The following is a 21,693-nucleotide window of genomic DNA, read 5'->3' on the forward strand; positions in this document are numbered from 1 at the left end:
ATTTAATGCCTTTTATCAAGAAGATAGAGGTAATATCATGTTTAGTAATAGATTAGAAAATTATTTTGATAATCTTTCATTCCACATAGAAGTCAGACATTGTTTTGTATTTCTTAAATAGAAAATTTTTGCAGATGTTCTTAAATAATCTGAATTTTATTTCTGTAAGCGCGCATAAGGCAAAAGTGTACAAGAAATTCTCATTTCTAGAATTCACAGTGGAAAGTCCCAAGAACAAGTTTCATAGCTTCCCATCTCCCCTCTGCTGGCTCTCACCCTATCAACCTCTTTTAGAGAATTTCCCAGGAACCAGAGCTTTCCTATCATACTGATCACGATGATTAGGTTGAAAGAGGAAGGTTAGATTACCAGTAGAATTCTCAGGACTTTTCCTCTACTTCTCCTTTATTAATCCACAGATTCTATGCCTGATGGAAAGGTGAAAATACCAGAAGGAAAAATCACATGAGTTAAATTTAGGATACCCTTTTAAAGTATCTAAATCCTGTGTGCATTTCTGGCCCACTTGTCATTTCTGCCTGAGGGTCAGTGTGTAGCACAGTGTTCATCTATTTCTATATTTTAAAGCCTCTTTTCTTCATGAGGGTTTCCTTTTGTTTGGGTCTAAAGGAGAAACAGCTTTGTGGGGTTATATTAGCAGTTTTTTTCCCCGTTTTCTTGAAATTGAACTATCATTTTTACTAAAATAGTATTTAGAGAACTTTAAATTAGTATTTAGAGAACTTTAAGTAATTCATTTTTAAATGATAGGTTATCTAGACTCTGAAACACTCTAAGCCACTATTTGCAAAGTGAGTTTGTTGAAATGTTAGTTACATAAGAGGTTTCTTAGTGTTAGGTTTAAAAAAACAGTTTTTTATTCAAGGAAGCATGGGAAATAATGGTTTAAATTGTATTTTTTTTAATTATAGCATTAAGAGCATTAATATGCAATTTTATGTGCCATATAAGAAAGAAAAAACTTCTGTCAGTTAAACTATGACACCATTAGTTAAAAGGCATGTATCCCCATTCAGGAATATTAAAATATGCAGGAAAATACATCTTCGAATAGATGAAATAGGGTACACATTATCTAACTGTAGTATGACTTTTTAAGTTTCCTCTTTGACTGTGGGCTTTTCTAGGTTTGCATTTTAAGGCTGCACTTGAGCTTTTGTTAAGCCCAAGGGCTTTGGAAACAAGTTTTACTCATTTATTGTTTCCATATTTTCTGTACTCCCACACTTCCACCCTGAGCACACATATAAGTTTTAAATTTTTAGGTACAGAGTAGAGCAGTTTGCAGTTACAAGGACTTCTATATCCTCGTTAATGTTTAATGTCTTTAGAAAGGTGAAGCAGCAAGTATAGGATTTTAATAAGAAGAGTTGAGATGAACACACCAGTGATGTGTGCACTAACTTACATGTGCCTTGTAATGATTAGCACTTTGTTTACATTTAATGTAATGATTTATAATAAATAAACAAATGTAATGACTTACTGTTAAAAACTAGAAAATGACTATATTCTCCATCTCCTTTATCCTTTTCTAATCCTCACATTTCAGTTGTCTACTACTAGTTTTTCCTGCATAGTTACTATATGCCTAATTATTCCATTTAAATTATTGGTAAACTATATTATATAATATGAACTAAATTATATTTAACCAAGATAATAATTTGGAAGTAATTCAGCATTAGTTCTGTGAAATGCGATAAAAAATTCAGTAAACGTTTATTAGGAACCTACTAGATACTGTTTTTACTGTGCTAAGTACTACGTTACAGAGATGAAGAGGAAACTTGCTTTGGCACTGAGGGGATCTAGCTCCAAATAAGCTTTTAAAAGTCTTCTAACTACTCACCAAAAACTCTTCTTTTAAAACAGGTGAATTTTATTCTGTGGTCAGTGTGGTTCTATGAGTTTCACTTTAATATTTGATTTGAATACAAATTTTAATTTTTACTATAAGCATTTGGGAACTTTGATTTAGTCATAATTCTTTCATTCCAATTTTCTTTTTCATAGTCAAGGATGGTTCCCTAAATTGAAGGCATTTAAATCCATCATGTCAGTAGATTTCAGTAGATTAAAGATAATTTCTGAGATTGAGAGGTCTTTCAGTAATCTACCATTTATTCGTAGTGCCCCTGTAATACAGATAGTCCAGACTTTCTAGCTTGTATTCAATTCCTAAAACGGTTTTGGTAATCCATCTTTTTGTATAGTTATTTTTCTAAGAACCAAATCTCCGTGATCACTTTTCAGTTTGGTTATATTCTTAAGCAGATAGAATGAGTTGTTTTTTTTTTTTCTTCCTTAATTTCTCTTTAGAAGATTGGGTTCTAATCAATATACAGAGAAAATGAATTTATGAAATTATTTGTTGCAGTGGTAGCAGTTTGTTCCACATGAACACAGATTATGACTTTGCAGGACAAACAGCAACAGATGATCTATTCTTTGAAGTTGTCAAGCATCTAATTTCATGATACTAATTTTTCAGATATTTTCTCAGACTTTATCAGCAGGATAATCTTGGGGTAGTTGTTTAACATCTTATGCTCTACTCTTCCCTTTTGTTAAGTTACTATTAATATTAACTTGTAAGGGAATTATTAGGTTCGCAGTTGTACATGAGCTGTAGAAGTGCCAAGTGGACTGCTTGTTCAGTCCTACTTATCATTGGTTTTGGTTGGACCTATCTACTAACTTACCTGCTAACCTGCGCTCAGTAGCTTTAATACAAATTTGACTTATTTCCAAATTTTTTAGAGTCACATATTTCTTTTCTTTTCTTTTCTTTTCTTTTCTTTTCTTTTCTTTTCTTTTCTTTTCTTTTCTTTTCTTTTCTTTCCTTTCCTTTCCTTTCCTTTCCTTTCCTTTCCTTTTCTTTTCTTTTCTTTTCTTTTAATTTATGTATTTGACAGAGACAGCCAGCAAGAGAGGGAACACAAGCAGGGGGAGTGGGAGAGGAAGAAACAGGCTCCTAGCGGAGAAGCCTGATGTGGGGCTCGATCCCAGAACGCCGGGATCACGCCCTGAGCCAAAGGCAGACACTTAACGACTGCGCCACCCAGGCGCCCCCAGCACATATTTCTTGTGTCTGAACGATATCCAACAGTTTTCAGGGAAATTCCCTTCCAAAATCTGTGTTCAGTTTTGTTGGCATCACTGTTTCTGCTGTAGCTCCCTTGCAGAGCCGCCATCTGTTTCTGATATTGTGCTAGTCTGGGCATATATATGACAGAAATGCCAGTATAGCTTTTCCCCCTTTTTCCTCTTACATATTGTTTGGAAACTGAATCCTTTGGTCTGTCCTTGGTGATACTTACCTTATAGGAAACAGTAATTGTGGAGGTTTATAAGTTGCTGTTAGTTTCTCAGACAAACCTAGTTAGATAGACTTTTCTGTTTTTTAATTAGTTCACAAAAGTAATTACTAAATTATTTCTAGGGAGATAAAATAAATGAAACCAAAATTCTTTAAAACCTAATGCTGCCACTTTGGGGTAATAGTCATTCTCTAGTAATCCCACTGGAACCTAATCCAAATCACACATGCATAACCCCCCCCCTTTTTTTTTAATTTCAGTGTCAAGGGTCTACTTTTCCTGAAATATATTATTTCGCTTGTACCACATCAGCATTTATATTGTTTTTAGACTTTCTGTAAAAATTCTGCTAAAGCTTTTATTAAAACTATCTTCTTAAATCTTCTTCCATTTTACAACTTCTCTTATCTATTTCAACTCTTTTTGGTTTCAGAGACGACCACCAGATAATTCTTTTTATGTTCGAACATGTAACAAGAATCCAAAGAAAACAAAATGGTGGTATCATGGTAAGCAGTTTTATTTTAGAATGATAACTTTTTGGCATTTTGGGTTGAAAGATTATATATCTGTTGCTTGGGGAAAAGAGGAGAATATATAACTGATGTATTTTTGTAATATGGAGAAGAGTCTTTAAAATATTAAGCCATTTAATGGATACATTGGACTAGGTTTTTAATGAGGCACATAAAATCATAGCTAACATACAAGTAAAATCTAAAATTGCTTTAACATTCTTAAACGCTACCATTTTATTACTAAAAAAAGGTCCTTAATAATTTTCAGATGAAATTGGAATTAGTTACTGGGAAACCTGTTACTTGTAATAGAAGTTCTGATGTCTTTTGAAATTACTTAGTTCTGGTACTGTGTTTAGTGGCGGGAGGGGATCACATTTTGAGAGATGATCCATTTAATTAAAGAAAGCTCTTCCTGTTCTAATAGTCCTCGAAAATGTATGGTTCTCCTGATCCTAGCTTTATGAGGACAGTACTTGCACTGATTTTGTTTTATTGTTTTTGTTGGGAGAGTGCTAATAGCTTTATAATTGAAGACTGCATCTTTTCTAAACTGACCTCACTGCTTCCCTGAAGAGGTGTATTTGAAATTCAAAACAGAATTTTATATTCCTCAATGTACTTTTTGAAGTGTGTGAACAAAAACCACCCACTGTGATTTTTGTATCCATAAGAGTACATCCTTTATTTTCCTTTTTTAAAATGTTAGTCTAATAAGAAATTAGAACTGACAGAGCTAAATAATAGGAATATGGCCTTCCCTCCCTTACCTTTCTATCCATTGTGAAACTTGTTAACTGAGTTAATTTGAGTCATTTAAAAACTTTTTACATTATAAGAGTTCTGTCAGGTGTTGATAAATGATGATTAGAATCAATATGATAGCAGTACGCCAGCAGTTACAAGTTATAAAACACAGTGAAAGAAGGATGCCATTCTTGCGGGCCAACAGAAAGATAAATATTCCAGTTAATGTTAATGACAGCTATAGATGACCTAGAAGAAAAAATGACAAAACTTGTAAGAGCTATGAAAAAACAGAGGTATTTGATGACAAACCAGTATTATAGAAAAATGTATATTCTTTACAGGTTTAATATGACTTAGTAAAAATCCAGTGGAGTGATGGATGGGTGCTTGAAAGTTTTGGAAAAAATAATAGGCAAGAAGAGCAGTCTGGATTTTGAACTAAAGGATAATGAAGGAGAATCAGTCTACCAGATACCACAACATATCAATGCATTAATGAATAGACATCAAAATAGAATTACTCTTTCCAAGGCCGTCTTATATATAAGATTTGAATATAGTAAATCAGATGTCACAAAACCAATGAGGAGAAAAATTATTTAGTAAGTAATCCTGTTAGGAAGTTGGTAATCATTTTGGGAAAGAAAAATTTACATTTTTACTTCATATGTAAAATATTTCCTGTGGATTGAATTAAGTATTTTTTTAAGACAACAAGAGAAAATTGTATTTTTTTAAAGCTAAGTATCAACTCAGAGGAAGGAAGAATTTCTGAAGTTAAAAAGAATCGCAAAGAAATTAAATAGTTACATGAAAATTTAAACCTTTTAGAAAAACCTCAAAGCACAGTCAACATAAGGTTTAAAAATGTGAAAAACAATTATAGCTTATTAAAAATAAAGACCATTTATGAAAATTGCTTAACATAATAAATACAATTAATTAAAAGTGTAGGCCCAAAAGTTCGCAGTGGAGTAATTACAGATTTATTATTTTGAAACTATTATTGAATTGGCAGAGTTGAGTAAAATGAGTGCAGTGCCAGGAAAGAGTAAAGGGTAGAAAAAAATAGTACTTTCGTATTTGCTGATGGTATAGCAAGTTTGGCAATATTTAACAAGCTTAACATTTAAGATCAAGCCTTTTGTCTCAGTTACCAAACTTCTGAGAATCCATTCTAAGAAAATCATCTTTAAAACGAGAAGTGTTTTATACATGGACTGTTCAGTGGAGCATTATAATATACTCTCTTTCTTATCCTCCATGCGCTGTTTTCCTAGAATGAATCTTGCACAGGCACACACAAAAGCACCCTGCCTCAAGGAATCCTTCCCCTACACACACCCTCTTGGGAACTCTTTCACCAAAGTCTTTTTGATTACTTTCTCTTTTAAGGAATCTATTAAACTTTATTACTGTGCCTAGAATGCTGGTTTTGTTTTAATTTTTAAGAGATCCCCAGATAATTCTGATGGAGTTTGTCACTTGAGAACTACTGTTTCAGAGATTCTGAGATATAAAAGGACAGGTTTCTACATAAAATGAATTAATAATCAGACTTAAAGGAATTCTTTCTGAGCACTGAAGGTCTACTAAAACATTTAACAAGACCCTACTTTAAGTAAATGGCCCTTTACTTCAATTTACATTGCTGGCTTCTCATTCTTTTTCATCTTCCTGCCTTTTAGGACCAAAAAAAAACCAAACTGCCTCTTCTCTCTGTGCCTTTACAAGGAGCGCTTCTGGGGTGGGGGTGGGGGGGAATCTTGAGTGTCACAGACCCTTTTGTCTTAGCATAGAAAGTTCCCAGATTCATAAAAAGTTAAGATTAGTCAATCAAGAATATTGACAAACAACTGAATGAAACATTTTTTAAGTGTCAAAGTTCTAGAGATAGTATAGTTGTTCTATTTCAAACTCAACTTCACTAATAATAGGAAAATCCCCCATTGTCCTTTCCATAGTGTTTTTAAACCACTTGAGTTTTCTAGTAAAACTTGAGAAGAAATTGTCTTAAATGAATTTTAAAAATACATATATTTTGAGAGTATAACCTTCTTTACCACTTTTTTTTGCCCCAAGGTTAGACAGTCTATTTCTTCCTTCCTGGTAGGGAAATTTCAGAAAGATTACAATCTTTCAAGCCCTCTAATGCTGCCTTATGTAGTTGAAAGGATTTATGAGAAGTCCTTTATCTAAGAATATTCCCAGAATTTCTCATTACGTGCTTTTGAATAAGAAATGGAGAAAGGTCACATAGTGAAACTAGAAATATAAAATAAACTCTTTAAAATAAAATACACTCATGTAAGTTACTTTTCATAGTAGTTTTTATCTGTTAACCAAGAAATTTATACTTTCATGACTAAAGTAAAAAAGTCTTTTAATAGTTTAAACTATTCTCCATCTTAGCTAAGAAATACCAAGAAAAGAGAGGCTTTTCAAACTAAATTAGCCTCTTAATGTATAATAGTCCAGGGTTTGTGTAGGAATTCATTTTATCAATAAACAGATTAAAAGTGTGTCCGTCCACCCTCCCCCCAAGTACAAATTAGGCACTTTTAAAGGACCAGATTCTATTTCAACTGAATTATGACTATTCTAGTTCAAGTTCCAGTCCCAAGTACAGATATATTTTTTTCATCTACAGATAATTCTGTTTAAAACATCCTCAGTTTATTGACTTACAGTGACTATTCTTATCTCAGTGTTTTCTACTCATGCTTGAACCCTGCATATCTGAATCATTCCCCTCCCAGAATTTATCTTTAAATCAATGGTTTTCCTCCATGAGTGACCCTCATATGAAATCAAGGACAGGTAATACTAGTTATACTTTGAGATGATAGAGCAACTGCTCTTTCGTAAAGGGGGGTGGGTGTAGACAATCTTCCTTGAACTTTTCTTTCACCTTTAAAAAACTAAAGCATTTCAGTTGTATAGCATATATTGTCTTCGCCTTTATACATTTCAGAGTGAGTTATAAGCGATGTGAAAAACAGCTCACCTTGGCCTTCCAGTTGAATTTGGAAAATCTTATCGGTCATGCTTACTCGTAAAGCAGAACTTGTCAGCTCTGTTTTTGAGCTTTCCAGATGTCAGCTTATGTTTTTCTGTTTAGGTGCTTTAGTTCCAGAAAGATCTTCATTGATTAATCATGTTCTCCTTATAATGCCAAATTACCAAGAAATGTGGACTCTTGATATTTCTTAGCATCATCTAATTCTGAAAGGATTATAAGGTCAAATCAGAGTCCTGATGTGACCTGCAGCCCTAAACAAAAAGATCAGAGACTAAACAAGGACTTGCTTGGAATTGGATGAACTCACTGAAACACTTAACATTTCAGTTTTTAGAAGCCAAGCAGAATTATGGGCCTCGGGTACAAGCTCCATAGTCCTATGTGGTCCTAACCAACATAATTGGGTCAATGTGGGTCAGAGTGTTTGTCAGTATTTGTAATCAAAGAGGCAAGAGCAGTTTGGGTTTAGATTCATTATATCTGTGTGCTTCAGAGGGGGCTTCCTGGAAGCAGGATGGATGCATTATTAATGAAAAACAGTAATTTGGTAATTCAGTAGATCTCCTGGTTTTAGAAGAGTAGGATTCCGCTGATACACCAGAATTGAGCTCCCAAATACCAGTGTTGAGTTCTTGGAAAAAAGCCTCTTTCAACTTAAACTATCTTCCACATTGTTAGTATATCTTGAAAAATGTAGACCAGTCACTGCTACCCTACTGTTACTTGTGGTATCATACCTTATACATTTCTTTTGAGGTTCTTCTCTAGTTCCTATTAAAGTGTAGAAAGTTACTGATATGTGAATACATATTTTCTTATTGTTACTTACTTGAAGTTGGCTATCAACCTGTTTTCCAGAATTCTTTTATAGTTTCTATTTACTAAAGGAATAAGGTCATATCTGCATCGGAATGCGAATATTCTGTGTTGCAAATTTACGTAGGGGTCCATATGCTCTGAAAACTCAAACAGAATAGGGTTAAAAAAAAAATAAGGGGAACTAACCAAAATAGGTATTTGAATAGACAACTCATTTCATCATACAAAGGGGCTGAGGACTTTACCTATAATTCAGGGCTAGAATGGTCCTTAGAGAACAAATGTATACAGTTTAGTACACAAGTGAATGAATGATTGAGCCTCAAAATTCAAAATCATAAAATAGACATAATTGTTCTTAAAAAAGATAAAAAGTATCTTTCTATGGGATCATAAAAATATTTCAGTATGTTAATAGAATCCATTAATAATATGATCCATCTGTTTCCTGGGATCCAAATTGAACATATACAACTTAGTTTCATAAATGATTGCTTTCCACAGGGGCAGTACTGATCTGGTTCCTGAAGCATTTTCCTTAAGATGATAGGGAATTGAGCAGTATAGCTTAAGACTAATTGAGTAATTGGCTTCAGAAAACTCGGCTTACAGGAAATAGATTGGCGTGATGTTTAGATATTATGTCCAATAAACTGTTGAGTTTATAAATTTGGGAAGGAGTAGAGGAGTATCTCTTTTTTACAAAACTAGACTACATTCTGGTTGCATTCAGCTGGAACATTTCCTATAGAATTCTAAGGATCATAAGGTGATAGGAACACAAGATTGTCTCAGACTAACATTAACAGACTTTCTTCCCGCCTTATAGCTTCCATAGAACTACCTACGGTAGTTGTGAACCTTTTTATATTTCCACTACCTTCTAGGATTACAGAATCACTGTCTAAATTCCTAAGTCCAAGTTTTACTCAGTTAACAGTCTTTTCCTTTTATTTCCTGCTGGATTACAGTTCTGTTGTCTTCTGTGAAATCTTTCTTAAGTTGGTTCATCAAAAGAAAACTTTAATTTCCTAAACTGTTGAGAGACAAACCCGTGTGTAAAGATTTATTTTTGTCTTTCTTGAAGTGGGATCGCACTTCATTTATACGACTTATTACTGTGTTCCTTTTCTTCTAGTCTTTAGTCTCTGCGAATATCCAGGGGGGTAGTTTCCAATATAATGTAATGGTTGTGGTGTCCATTAAAATGTATGGTTCTTATACTCTGGGGAAAACTAAATGACCTTCTTCTAATATAGTTCTCTCTCACTCGTATTTCCTAGAAGTCCAGTGAAGTTAGCCATGGTGGATGTCATCTCTTTGGAACTGGTTATTTGTATATTGTATTTGAGGGTATACTTAAGGGCTTCTGCAGTTCCAGAAAAATATTTAAGTGGTTAATCTGAGATTTTTTTGCAGCCCTTCATCTTGCTACAAATACTTTAGCCATATTGAGCTCTTTGATCACGTTTTATAGACTTGTATTTGTCTTGATCCACGATGGGTTTACTCTTAAAAACTTTTTTTTTGTAAACCATCTTACTATTCAATAATCTTTTTTCATCTAGCTAAGAAACTGTGTTCCTTTTGCTAATAAATGAGTTTTTTGCTTCTTAGTGATGGCCTTTTTATTTTGGGAAAAGTTAGCCATGGCTTTAGCTCATACTTGTCTCCATACTTAAGTATTTGCACTTAGATTCTTTGATTACTTATAGCCATGACGAATTTGTAATGTTTAAGCCCGTGTGTCCTGTGGGTCCAGCTATCAGAGATAATAGAACTCCATTTTCAAAAACTTACTTAGTAAGTTTATTACTCTAAAGATAGAGTATTCAAGGCAGGGAGTATTAGTCCTTTTTTTTTTTTTTAACATCTAATCCAAGGTAGGGATTGGACTAGGGACAATAGCTTTATGTGAATTTCTTAATCATTTTGGTGGATTGAGGCACATTCTACAACAGCCTACTATACTGAAAAACTTCCAGAATGAACAACCTGATGGAGATACATTTATGTTATCACCTAGCAAAGATGAAAGGTCTTTGGAGATAAAAGCTTATTATTGGTGGTTAATTAGGTACATGATGTTCATGTTGAATTTTGTCTCACTTTTCTTATTGTATACATTGTCATGTGGTAGAATACTTAAGGTTTGACCTATTAGTTAAAATTTAGTTCCATCTCTTAGCTTAGAGGTCTAAGTGTGATTAGTTTTAGTTTTTTCAAGGACCCTAGGGTTATAAATTCTCTGTTGGAAGAGTGATGTTTTAAGAAACTTCTTTACATTCTTAAGTTTGTTCTGCATCCATGACATCCATATATCCTCTTTATTCCAAGTTCCACAGTAATTTAAGAAACATACTTTCATATAACATGTAGAAGCTGTAGACTGCTTATTTTCTTCTTAAAGATATTCTTTCTTTAAAGGATTCTAATGATTTAGATAAGATTTATTTTAAAAATCTGGTATATTTCACTCTTTAGATTGCCATTAAAATATAGGGTGATGGAATGAATATTCTACAAGTTTTCCCAGCATAGAAATCAGATTTACTTGTTTTTAGCTCTCATTGAGTCATTGGAAATGGAGATTTTTTAATTAACAGTGTATCGATCTTATCTCTGGGATAGTTTGTAAAATATTTGGCCAGTTTTTCAGCAATGCTGTCCTTGAGAGCTTTCACAACTCTTGGGTAGTTGCCACTAGTCCTGCTTTCTGAAGAGTAATCAGTCCTCAAAATAAATCCTTCAGATATGTCTTGTGAAATAATTTTGTAAAATAAGTTATGAATTCCACAATTCTGTATCTTACATAATGTGTTGAGGCTACCAGAAGGCATTACTAAATCTGTGGGTTTTTTTTTAATGACCTCAGTTGTATATATATTTGCTGAAAAATGTATTTTTTAAATGTATTTTCTAAAAAAATTAATAATATTAACTATGTATTAATTGATTTGGTAATTGTACCTCATTTGTGAAGTTATTTCCTTTATAGACTAAAGACACAACTTGCATTATCCTGTGTTAAATACCATGACATTATTGGTCAGGGGTTTACTTCCTGTCTTGTTGCAACTTAAAATTGTTGCCCACAAAAGAACTCTTTAAGACTGATAAATCCTGAATATGTGCTAACATATATCAATTTATTATTTTAAATAGAACTAACATACTGATGCATCATTTAAGATTTGTGAGAACTATTTCCATGAAAGAATAGAACTTGATTTGTTTGTCCCTATGTAATTGAACACAAACTGGACTTTTTATTTGCAAGGACTGGGGGAGGCAAGTCAGACATGTAAACCATGTTCTTCTTGAAATTATTTCTGTGTTAGACTAACGTGTGGATTTTACTTATGCATGCTTGACTTTTTTAATTATCTTTTTTCTCCTTTTCTTAAAGATGATACTTGTTGATGCCACTGTTATCATCCTCCTAGCAGAAGATAGTCCTACTGAGAAAATGAGCACTTTGATCATTCAGTCTTTGAACTTTAACCTTTGACTGGAAGTGACCTATAGGCAATGAAGACTACTTCCTTTTACTGCATTTTTACTCGTGTGCATTCTGGGCGCATGTTGATCGCTGGTTCAGTCCAGGCAACTGACATGCTTTTATTAGTCATACAGTATTAATGCAGGTGTCAGGAAATGTCAATATAATTCCATTTTTTATTTTTATTTTTTTAAGCTTTTGGAAAAGTTCCAGGTCCTCATGTATTGTGCAATAACAGTGACTTCCTTGGCGGTTTTGGGACGTTCATTGCCGGCAATGGACGTTTAATAGGAAAAATTTTCATTAACTCCTGCCACCTAATAATTAATGCATGATAGGGCCTATGAAATGAACTTATTGGTTATAGTGGGATTATAAATAAAGTGAGGGATCCAACATTACTTTGAAAGTCACCCCAACTGTTTATATTTGGATTCTATGCACTGTGATCCTAAGGTTAACAGCATGAATTAACATGCGTCTTTAAAGGACTGTAATGAAAGATCATTGCGTATTTATTGAATTGTTTATATCTGCTGTCAAATTGTTTTGACATGGAAGGTTTTCAAGTAACATTGGCAGAGAGGTACAATATTGTTATCCCTATGGTGAAAATAAATTCATTTGTTGTATATAGTTCCTCAATCTCTGAAGTAAAGGTATGAGTAATCTAAGGTATGAATGGTTGAATCAAGGCTTGATTTTGGAAGTAAGAACAATGGCAGTGATGATGAAACTGCTGCAGTCCTTAATTGGGGCTTGTTTGTACAGTAACGATTTTTCCAAGTAGATTACACTCTGTTACTTCCTGCTAGCCATCAGCATGAGCCCTACTGCCTAAACACTATTTCATTTATTTATGTTTGAAAAATCCATAAAGAGTTTTCGTTTGCAGTTTTGTTTCTTTCGTTATGTTTTAAGTCAAGTTTGAATGTTACAGTACTTCAATTGAAAAGCTTTTGTCAAGTTTTTTCTTGTAATTTTTCTTTACTTGTAAGTATCATTTTTGTCCTTTAATCCTGTACCCTAAAATAAGAAATACATTTTTGACAGAGGCTTAATGTTTTAACAAAAGAGTGTGGACATTTTTATTTTAAAATTTAGGCAAAAGTACACTATAGAATGGTATGTTTGCTGATTTGTCTCACACAGCCGTACAGTTTTTCCTGGAGGGATTTGTTTTATTTTGTTTTCTTGTTGTTTAAAAGACTTTGCTTACAGCTAGATGAAATTTTTCTATAGAAAAAAATTGTTGAAACGTCCAATTCTCAGTACCATGTAAGTTAATGATACTGCAACTAGGTTCTCTTTTTAAAAAGCAATTATGTATTTTATAAATTACCTTTTCACATATGCAAAAATCTGTTTCTACTACAATGTTATTTTTACTAATGCCTGTTGCACTCTTTTTGACATATCCTGCAGTGAATAAATATATGAATCAATTTGGGCTTAAAAATAAAAGCCAGTTGGCTGGAAGGTTTGAAGTATGTACCCCAGCAAAACATCCACTCAATAATTGGCAAGGAATATTTTCAAAATTGTTTTTAATCTCTGTATGGATGACATTTTGTAGCTTTGTACATGTTGTTAATTAAGGACATATAATTTTACACTCTAAAAGTATAATTGCTGAACTCAGGGGTGGGTAGACTTCAAAAATATGTCTGCTGTAGAAATAACTTGAAAAAAAAAATTAAAACTATGGCCAGCCACCAAATTGTGGACACTGTTTATACTATAGGTAGGAACTACCACTTTTTAAAATTAAACACATTTTTGTTCTTGACTAGATACACATAAGTTCTCACGGTAGTCTCTGTCAGTCTTATCATTTGGCCTGTTTAAGACAGAAAATGTTTTTTGGAATGCTTTGAGCTACTCTTAGTTTTTAACTGCTTTTTAATATGAAAATTGCAGTGGCAAATTATATATTTTTCATAATTTTACACAACTGCTCTAAACTACTGATTGACTTGATCATTTTCAGGGGTGGGCGTGGGGGATCTTTCTCCGTACTGCTGTCCTCTTACTAAAATTCTTTTATAAAGAAATGACCTGTGGCATTTATTCACCAAAGGAATTGATATACCAGGTCAGAGATTAACAATGCTCTCCTATAGATTAATAGGTCTTATATAGCCTCAATTGAGTTTTTTAAAATAAAAGAAGCAGTATTTTAACATACCTCTTTCTCTACATAGAGATACCGTAAAATAAAACGAAGTAGAGGAAAGTAAAGGAAACCAAATAATTTCAGTACATTTTATGGTTGAAAGAGAAGATAAGATGAAATACCCTAAAATATAGAAATACCAACCATTCAGAATTTGCAATAAGATAACACCTTATTTATTACAGTACTCCCTTGAACTTAGGAATTATTGGAAACTCCTTTGCACTTAGATTTAATTAAGTTAATTTTAAATGTAAGTTACATTATTAAAAGACATAAGACGTTTATCTAAGTCATTGCTCTAGAGAGAGCATTTAATGGCTTTGTAATAATAAAAAGAGTATTTCTCTGTAATGTGTTGTTGAACAACAACCAGAATACCAGGAAAATGTACATAGGATTATGCTACTTCCCTCTTCCCTTGCTCTATGGGGCACTATCTGCTGCATAGGCCTACAGAATTATACTTTGATATTTAGACAATATGTACTCTATTTATTTATTTATTTATTTATTTTAAGGCCATTCTTCTGGTTTGCCAAATTCTGTTAAGACAGTGATACATTAATTTCCTTATTTTGCATGCTTAGACCTTGAACTTGGTGCCCTTTCAAAAATATTATGTCAAGTAGGTATTAATGCCATAGATTTTAAAGAGAGAAATGGTTTTCAGTTTTTTTAAGATAAATTTTTTAAAATTTTATGGCCGTTCTCTTAAGGAATTTAATATTCACCTCTAAAGGACTTAACTTGTAGTGGATGAATTCCTCCTTTTAGCTAGCAGGGAAATAAAGCTTTTTTTAATCCCCAAAAGAAAATGCTAACAATTAGCTTTTATATACATTTCATCTGGAGAAAGATCTTAATCCTTATTGTTTTGACTAGGTATATAAATATTTGGTATAAAATAAGTAGGATAGTTTATTAGTTTTTCCCTTCTGAAATTTTAAATATATGCAAATATATATCATTAGATTCCTGTGGTGAATAATAATTTCTTCAGATTCTAAAACAGGTATCTAGTGACTGCTTAATTATTTCCAGATTGCATCAAAGATGAGTTGACAAATAATGGAAATGAGTAGTGATATGCAAATGGTATGTAACCACATATTACTTGTTTCTGGTAATCAAGTCTTATTTTTTAAAAAGCCTATTGTTTTTGAGAATTGAGATATTTAAAACTTGTTAAAGCTTCTTCCTAAAAATAGAAGAGAAGAGGAGGTACTGTGTGTTCAGAATTTTTTTAAATAAAGAATTCAGTGTCACTAGTTCTAAGCCTTTATGGTTACTGCTGCTTATATTTCTCGATCTCACTTTTATTTAGTTTTTTGTACATATTTTAGCTGAATGCTTAGAATTTATTAGTGTATATAAATTGGTTTTCAAAAAGAACTGAGGCTTTCACATTATCTTTCCTGAGGATTCACTGTTACCAAAATCAGCTACTGCACGATTCTGTGTTATGCTAATGCCTTTGCATGATTAAGATCTGTGAAGGTGTCTCTTAATCTGCACCTCTTAGCCCTAATCCTCTTTGCAGTCTTTTTTTGTTTTTAATCTCTTTCATTTTTTTTCTTTCTTCCTTTTTCAAAGTTGTCCAGTATGTCAGTCTTCAGCAGTTTCCCTAAGTTTTCCACTCTCCTTCCTTTCCTCCCTTCCTGCCTTCCTCCCTTTCTTCCCCTTTCCTTTTCTTGAGGTTAGGGAATTTAGAGAAGGAAGATTAGTGAAATTACATCAGAATTTTTTCTTAAGGAAAAAGACTCCTTCCCACAAATAAAATACATAGAATTTCTGATACCTTATTTCACTTCATCAGTATGTGACTAAATTTGTTGAATAGTTGACTACTTGATAAATGAGCTGTTAACTAATTTAAAATGTTCTTAAATACTATAGCGAGGGAATTTTGTTTACTTTTTGGATGGTGACTCTCCCAAAGCCTAATTATTGCCCAAAAGAATGAAATTATTTGTTTTGGTAAAAGTATTTTTCCATTTAAGTTTCTAAACCATTTTGAGATTTGGAACTTTTTTTTTTTTTTAATACTAATTCGTGGGAGACTTTTGTTTTCTCAGCATAAACTGTGCATTAAAGATAGGCTTGTATGCATCATTATCATTAGAAGCCCGTGGAGTCTAAGCATGTACTTCAAACTTAGATCTTTATCCTTGAAGTTCTGCTTCTGACTTATGGTCCTGTAATTGAGGTGTTTATTGTGATTTTAATTCGCAGATGTTATTGGGACTTATATTTAGAGATGAATTTCCAGAACGGTTACATGAATGTCTTTTTATGAAAATTTTTTAAATAAAACAGTATAATATCTGAAGACATTTTGAAGATGTGGAAGGAATGCCTGAATAGAAGCTGGTATATATTAACATGCCTAAAGAACTGTAATTGTGCAAGTTGAGTGCAGTTGACAGGGAAAAAGAGAAACAGTTTCTTGATGCATACATTGTCAGGGTTTTGTGAAAAGTTTGCTTCTGCAATCATTCTAAGCTGCTTTCTCAAAGGCAAAGCATGGTTCTGGGCTTTGGCTTCTTAGGTGTGACATCACTTGTCAAATTTCATGGTAAATGGAAAGATCGAATAATCCCACCTCTCTAATTTTAAAGCCTAAAACAAGTCGAGTAAGGCAGGTGGTAGATTGAGATAACATGAAAATAAATGCAAGTCTCTTCATAGTTAACCACAGATTATTTACATAAATGCAAATTGATTATCAGGCTCGGGGTAAAATAATTATTTGAAAAGATTATTATGTCAGTTATCTAGTAGCCAAGAATTAAGTTCATGTTCAAGTTAAAATGGGTTTGTTGTTTTTAGTTGGTACCATTTTTCTCTCAATATTCAGAAATACAGATTGTGCATTTTATTAATAGGAATGGAAGCTCATGCTTGAGGATTTGAATAGGGTGGATGTATATATATTTTATAAATTCAAGTTGTAAAATATGTAAAGCTACTGCTTTTTGAATAGAATATAAATGTTAAGACATAAATCTATTATATATTTTTAAATACATGTATCAAACTTTTGTTAGTTGAATATAAATTACATTGTGTGCTTTATGGAATTCAGTAACTTTTAATAATAAAGCAGTTGTCATTGATTTATTTTATGTAGATTTGAATATTAAATTGGGTAGATACTAAATCTCTTTGTAGTTTATAATAATGTAAAAATTTACTTATGTACTAGTTTCTCTTTACAAAAGACTGTGATCTTCAAAGGTTTGTGGAAACAGTAAAATGCCCATTTCCAAAAATAAGTGCAACAGAATGAAGATAGTCACTAAAGCGCTTATTTATTTAACAGATCGTGTTTACTTAGTAGTGTAGCCTAGTGTATTTTAGTGGGTCTTCATGCTTTAATTAAAGAAGTCCTGATTAAAAGATGGGTGTTTTCGGAAGAAGTGGAAATTGAGACCCAGGCACTTGCTTAGAGTCACCATGAGTCTGGTGTTGCTGAACTTTAAGTTGTATGATATAAGGATATACTGTAGAGAACTTTGGGATCCTTTCCTGAATATACACACAGATCAACTAACTTACTTAGATGAGTGACTCCTGAAGCTTTGAGAAGAGAAAAGGAGATAAGCAGAAAAAGGGATATCTCTCTGCATCTCTGTTATTCATAGCAGGAAGAAATTTAATATGCTCTGCTGATATTCTAGGTTTTCTATTCATGAGGGATCGGCTTGCCCCAGGAGCACCTTACTCCTCATTGGGGCAGCTGTACTACCATAAAACTGCCTTATCTCAACATGCTTTTTCTGCAGCCCTCAACAATAGATGAGTAGCTGGTTAGATAAATGCAAGATCCATCTTGCTTTGTACTTTGATGACACTCTTTCCCTTTATTATAATCCTTAAAATAAATTCTACCTCTCATAGAAGGTTTAAGCCACTGTGGATAAGTGATTCTTTTGAGATCCCTATATTCCTTAGTACTTTTCTCTCTAACAAATGGCAAAATTAAACATGAACTGAATTGAAGTCAAATGATGCAACTAAGCATTTTCTATGCTTGAATAATATGGGCCAAGACCACAGTGGTTCTATATCTGTCCTGCTGGGAATTCCTGTCAATAAATATTTTAAATTGCTTATGAGATTTCTTTTTAATGTTTTCTTAAGGCATAATATGTAAGTGGGAGTACCTATGTGCTCTTTCCAGTTCAGCAGAGTATGGAAATGTTTTCTTAATGAAAGTTGAAGTAAACTAAGGTAGAAATTTTATCTTCTCATATAGGTAGTTGACCTTCAAGGACCTATTGTGGGTAGATAAAACTAATTAGGCAAGAACCTAATAAGGATGGCTATATCCTACAGAAAAGGTATCCAACTTAACATTAAAATTTTTTATGTCCCCTCTCACATTCCCAAAAACATATTTCTCGTTTCTTTCCTGTCACAATGGCATTTCTATCCAACCTAGTTATCCAAATGAAGAATTACCAATATTTACTAGTCCTCTCATATTTTTCATGATTAATCTCTATTGAGCCTATCTTTAAAAATATATATATGTGAAATTTCTCCCTTCCCTCCAGTGCTGTTGCCATGATCTTCATGCTCCCAGGCTGCTCTTTCATCATCCACACACCTTGTTCCATAAATAATAGCAAAACAAGACTACCTGTACTTGGCTAATGTTCTTCCACGTTCATAGAATGTTCATCATCTGCTTTTTTACCTGAAAAGTCCAGTTCAAATGTAGTTACAAGGGTATCTTTGTCCTTCTTCCCTTCCCACCCCTTACCAGTTTTCTGTCCTGGATTCTTTAACAGAAGACACAATGTCTCAGTGGTGCTTGTGTCTCCAACATGTAGCACGCAGTACCTCTCCTATAAGCTTTTAATAAATGTTTGTTAAATTAATTGGATTGTACTTGTATTTTTATACACTTTTCCAAAGAAACTTAGGTGCTAGCAGTTTTGAAACACACATCTAAACCACCATGTGTGTGAAGAGTCACAGCAGAACACCGTACCCTTCCTACCCCAGAGAGTTTGGAAAAAATTACTTTGAAGTAAATCATTAACCATTCTTCACTGGTTTTACTTTCTTTTATTAAAAAAAAGTTCTCATTTTTTGCTGTATCTCTGAGATAAATTAGTTACCTTGAATATATTTACAAATTAAGAATATAATTGTTTTTAAGCTAAATATATCTGAGGACACCAGAGATCATAAGGTAAACCTCATACTCATTAAGGTTAAAGACAGGCATTGAGCAAGTACTTAGTACTTTCTGTGCTAAGAAGGATGACAGATAAAAGAAAGGTATCTTCAAAGGGCCTGTGTTATAGGTGGGATAAGAAAGAAAAATAATTCAACATCAAAAGTGATGAGCCCTAAAAGGTTCAGAGAAATAGCAGGTTTTGGTAATCACAGAAATGAGTTGACTGCAAAAAGAACTGTAATGGTTTGAGAATTATAAATGTTGTAGTTGGGTTCTTGGCAAGTACAGTGGTCCCAAGTACAGAAGCCCTGGGACAGGATTTGTATGAATGCCGACCTAGATGATGATGTGGCTGGTTCAGAGTAAGCCAATGGGGGAGCACAGCCAAAGGCCAAATGATGTATAGGGCTTTGTGAGTGAGGGTAAGGTTGAAATTGGTCTTTCAGTTTCCACTAAACAGAGACCTGAGGCTCTAGTGCTCCGTTCCTTTCGTCCTTAGGACATTCATTTATCAGTTGTGAGGAGATTATAAAGCTGAGCCACTGTGTCAGCAATTTGACAGGGAATGTTGCCCAGAAAGCAAAACCAAGAGTCTGAGCCACTACACCAACATCCCACCCATCAGAACTAATTTAAAGCCAGAAACCAGCAGAGCTCCATCCTTGGAGTAAAGGTCACCTGAGGAAACAATCCTGGTTGAGACTTTCATCTTGGAGTGGTTCAGGGAATGTCAGACTTTGAACTTGGATTGAGGTGAGGTCTCTGGTAGTGTCCTCAGAAGGTGGCCAGGAGCCGACGAAAGTTGGAAGACCCAGGAAGAGAATAGCCTCCACATATTATCCTTACAAGTGATTTATTTTAATACAGTGACCAATACACAAAGGTTATCCCTTTTGGGAAACAAGGCACTATGAAACAATAGGCCTAGAAAGCACTGGAGGTGTGGGGTGGGGAGTGACAAGATCTGACAGTTTACTGCTCTGCATACCACATCCTGTTGGGGGCTTCTGAAGAGCAAGGAACTGTCTTGTTCATCTTTATACACAAATATTGAGTGCCTACTGTATCCCAAGGAGTTTATGATCTGGTAGGGAAGATAAATGGGCAATTAAAATAATGTGCCAGTTAGTGTGATAGGCTGATCAGAGTTTTGAGGGAGCATCAAGGTGAGAACAGTCAAAGCTGTCTTAAGTCCAGGTGAGAATTCCAGGGGAAGTGGTGAGTATCTGCCAGGCAAAGGTGGGAGACTGAACATGAGGGCGTCTGAGATAAAGCACACAGCAAGTGCACAGGGTGAGAGAGAACAGTGTTTGGGGCATTGAATCTGGATGAGGGAATGGTAAAATGAGATAAAACTAGAGCTAGAATTCGAAAGATAGAATTAATGGAATTTTGGTTTTATCTCATGGTTGACAAGGACTGATGAATTCAGATTTGTACTTAAGAAAAATACCTTGGCTATAGTCCTGGAGAGTGAGCTTGAAGGGTTACAAAAGTGGAGGGGAAAAAATAAGAGACCATTATCAGTACCAGACAAATGATGATGACTTGAATTTATTATAAAGTATTGGCATAAAGATAGACATTATCAGTGGAACAGAAGGGAGAGTCCAGAAATTGGTTTTTAAAAGATGCCAACATACTTGTAAGGGGGAAGCATAATCTATTCAACAAATGGTACTAGAACATTTGAAAAGCTGTTAGTAAAAAAAAAATAAAAATAAAAATCTTCTATACAAAAATTACCCAAAAATGAATCATACACTCAAAGAGTGAAACTATGAAACTTCTTCAGGAATACAGAATCTCTGAGATCTTGGATTTGGCAACAATTTCTTAGCTATGAACCAAATTACTAAAAACAATTGATAAATTGGACTCTAGAAAATTTAAAATTTAGGCTTTTCAAAAGACAAATTGAAACAGCAAAACAATATATTTGCAAAATATGTGATAAAGTTATTTGTATTTGGATTTTTTTTTAACACTTAGGCTATAATAACATGAAGCAAACAACTCAATTTAAAAACGGCAAGGTTCGTGATTTTTTTTTTTTTTTTTACTTGCACTAAACTGAAGGAAATATAGAGATGGCAAATGAGTAGACGAAAAGCTGCTGAGAATCATTAGTCATTAGGGGAATACAGATTAAAAGCACAAGATAACCACTGCGTACCAGCTACCCTGACCATACCAAGTTTTGGCAAGTATGTGGAGTAATGGGAACTTTTCTACACTACTGATGGCAATGTGGAATTGTGTAACCACTTTGAAAAACCATTTGTAGCTTAAACATGGGCGGGGCGGGGGGCGCTCCTGGGTGGCTCAGTTGGTTCAGTGTCTGACTCTTGATCTCAGCATCGTGAGT

General features: G+C 33.7%; 1 protein-coding gene across 2 annotated transcripts in view; it reads left to right on the plus strand.

Moving 5' to 3' along the window:
* Positions 1-21,384, plus strand: part of UBE2W (ubiquitin conjugating enzyme E2 W) — a 74,140-nt gene extending 52,756 nt beyond the window's left edge. For both annotated transcript variants that reach the window (XM_045810127.2, XM_087864798.1), the window contains 2 exons: positions 3,778-3,853; positions 11,863-21,384. In XM_045810127.2, the coding sequence (XP_045666083.1) occupies positions 3,778-3,853; positions 11,863-11,876 (90 nt within the window). In that variant the 3' untranslated portion in view covers positions 11,877-21,384. The remainder of the gene's footprint in view (positions 1-3,777; positions 3,854-11,862) is intronic.
* Positions 21,385-21,693: the final 309 nt, after the last annotated feature.

Source organism: Ursus americanus, chromosome 9, assembly GCF_024610735.1.
Source record: "Ursus americanus isolate L20-20 chromosome 9, mUrsAme1.1.p, whole genome shotgun sequence".
In the NCBI taxonomy this organism is placed as follows: Eukaryota; Metazoa; Chordata; class Mammalia; order Carnivora; family Ursidae; genus Ursus; species Ursus americanus.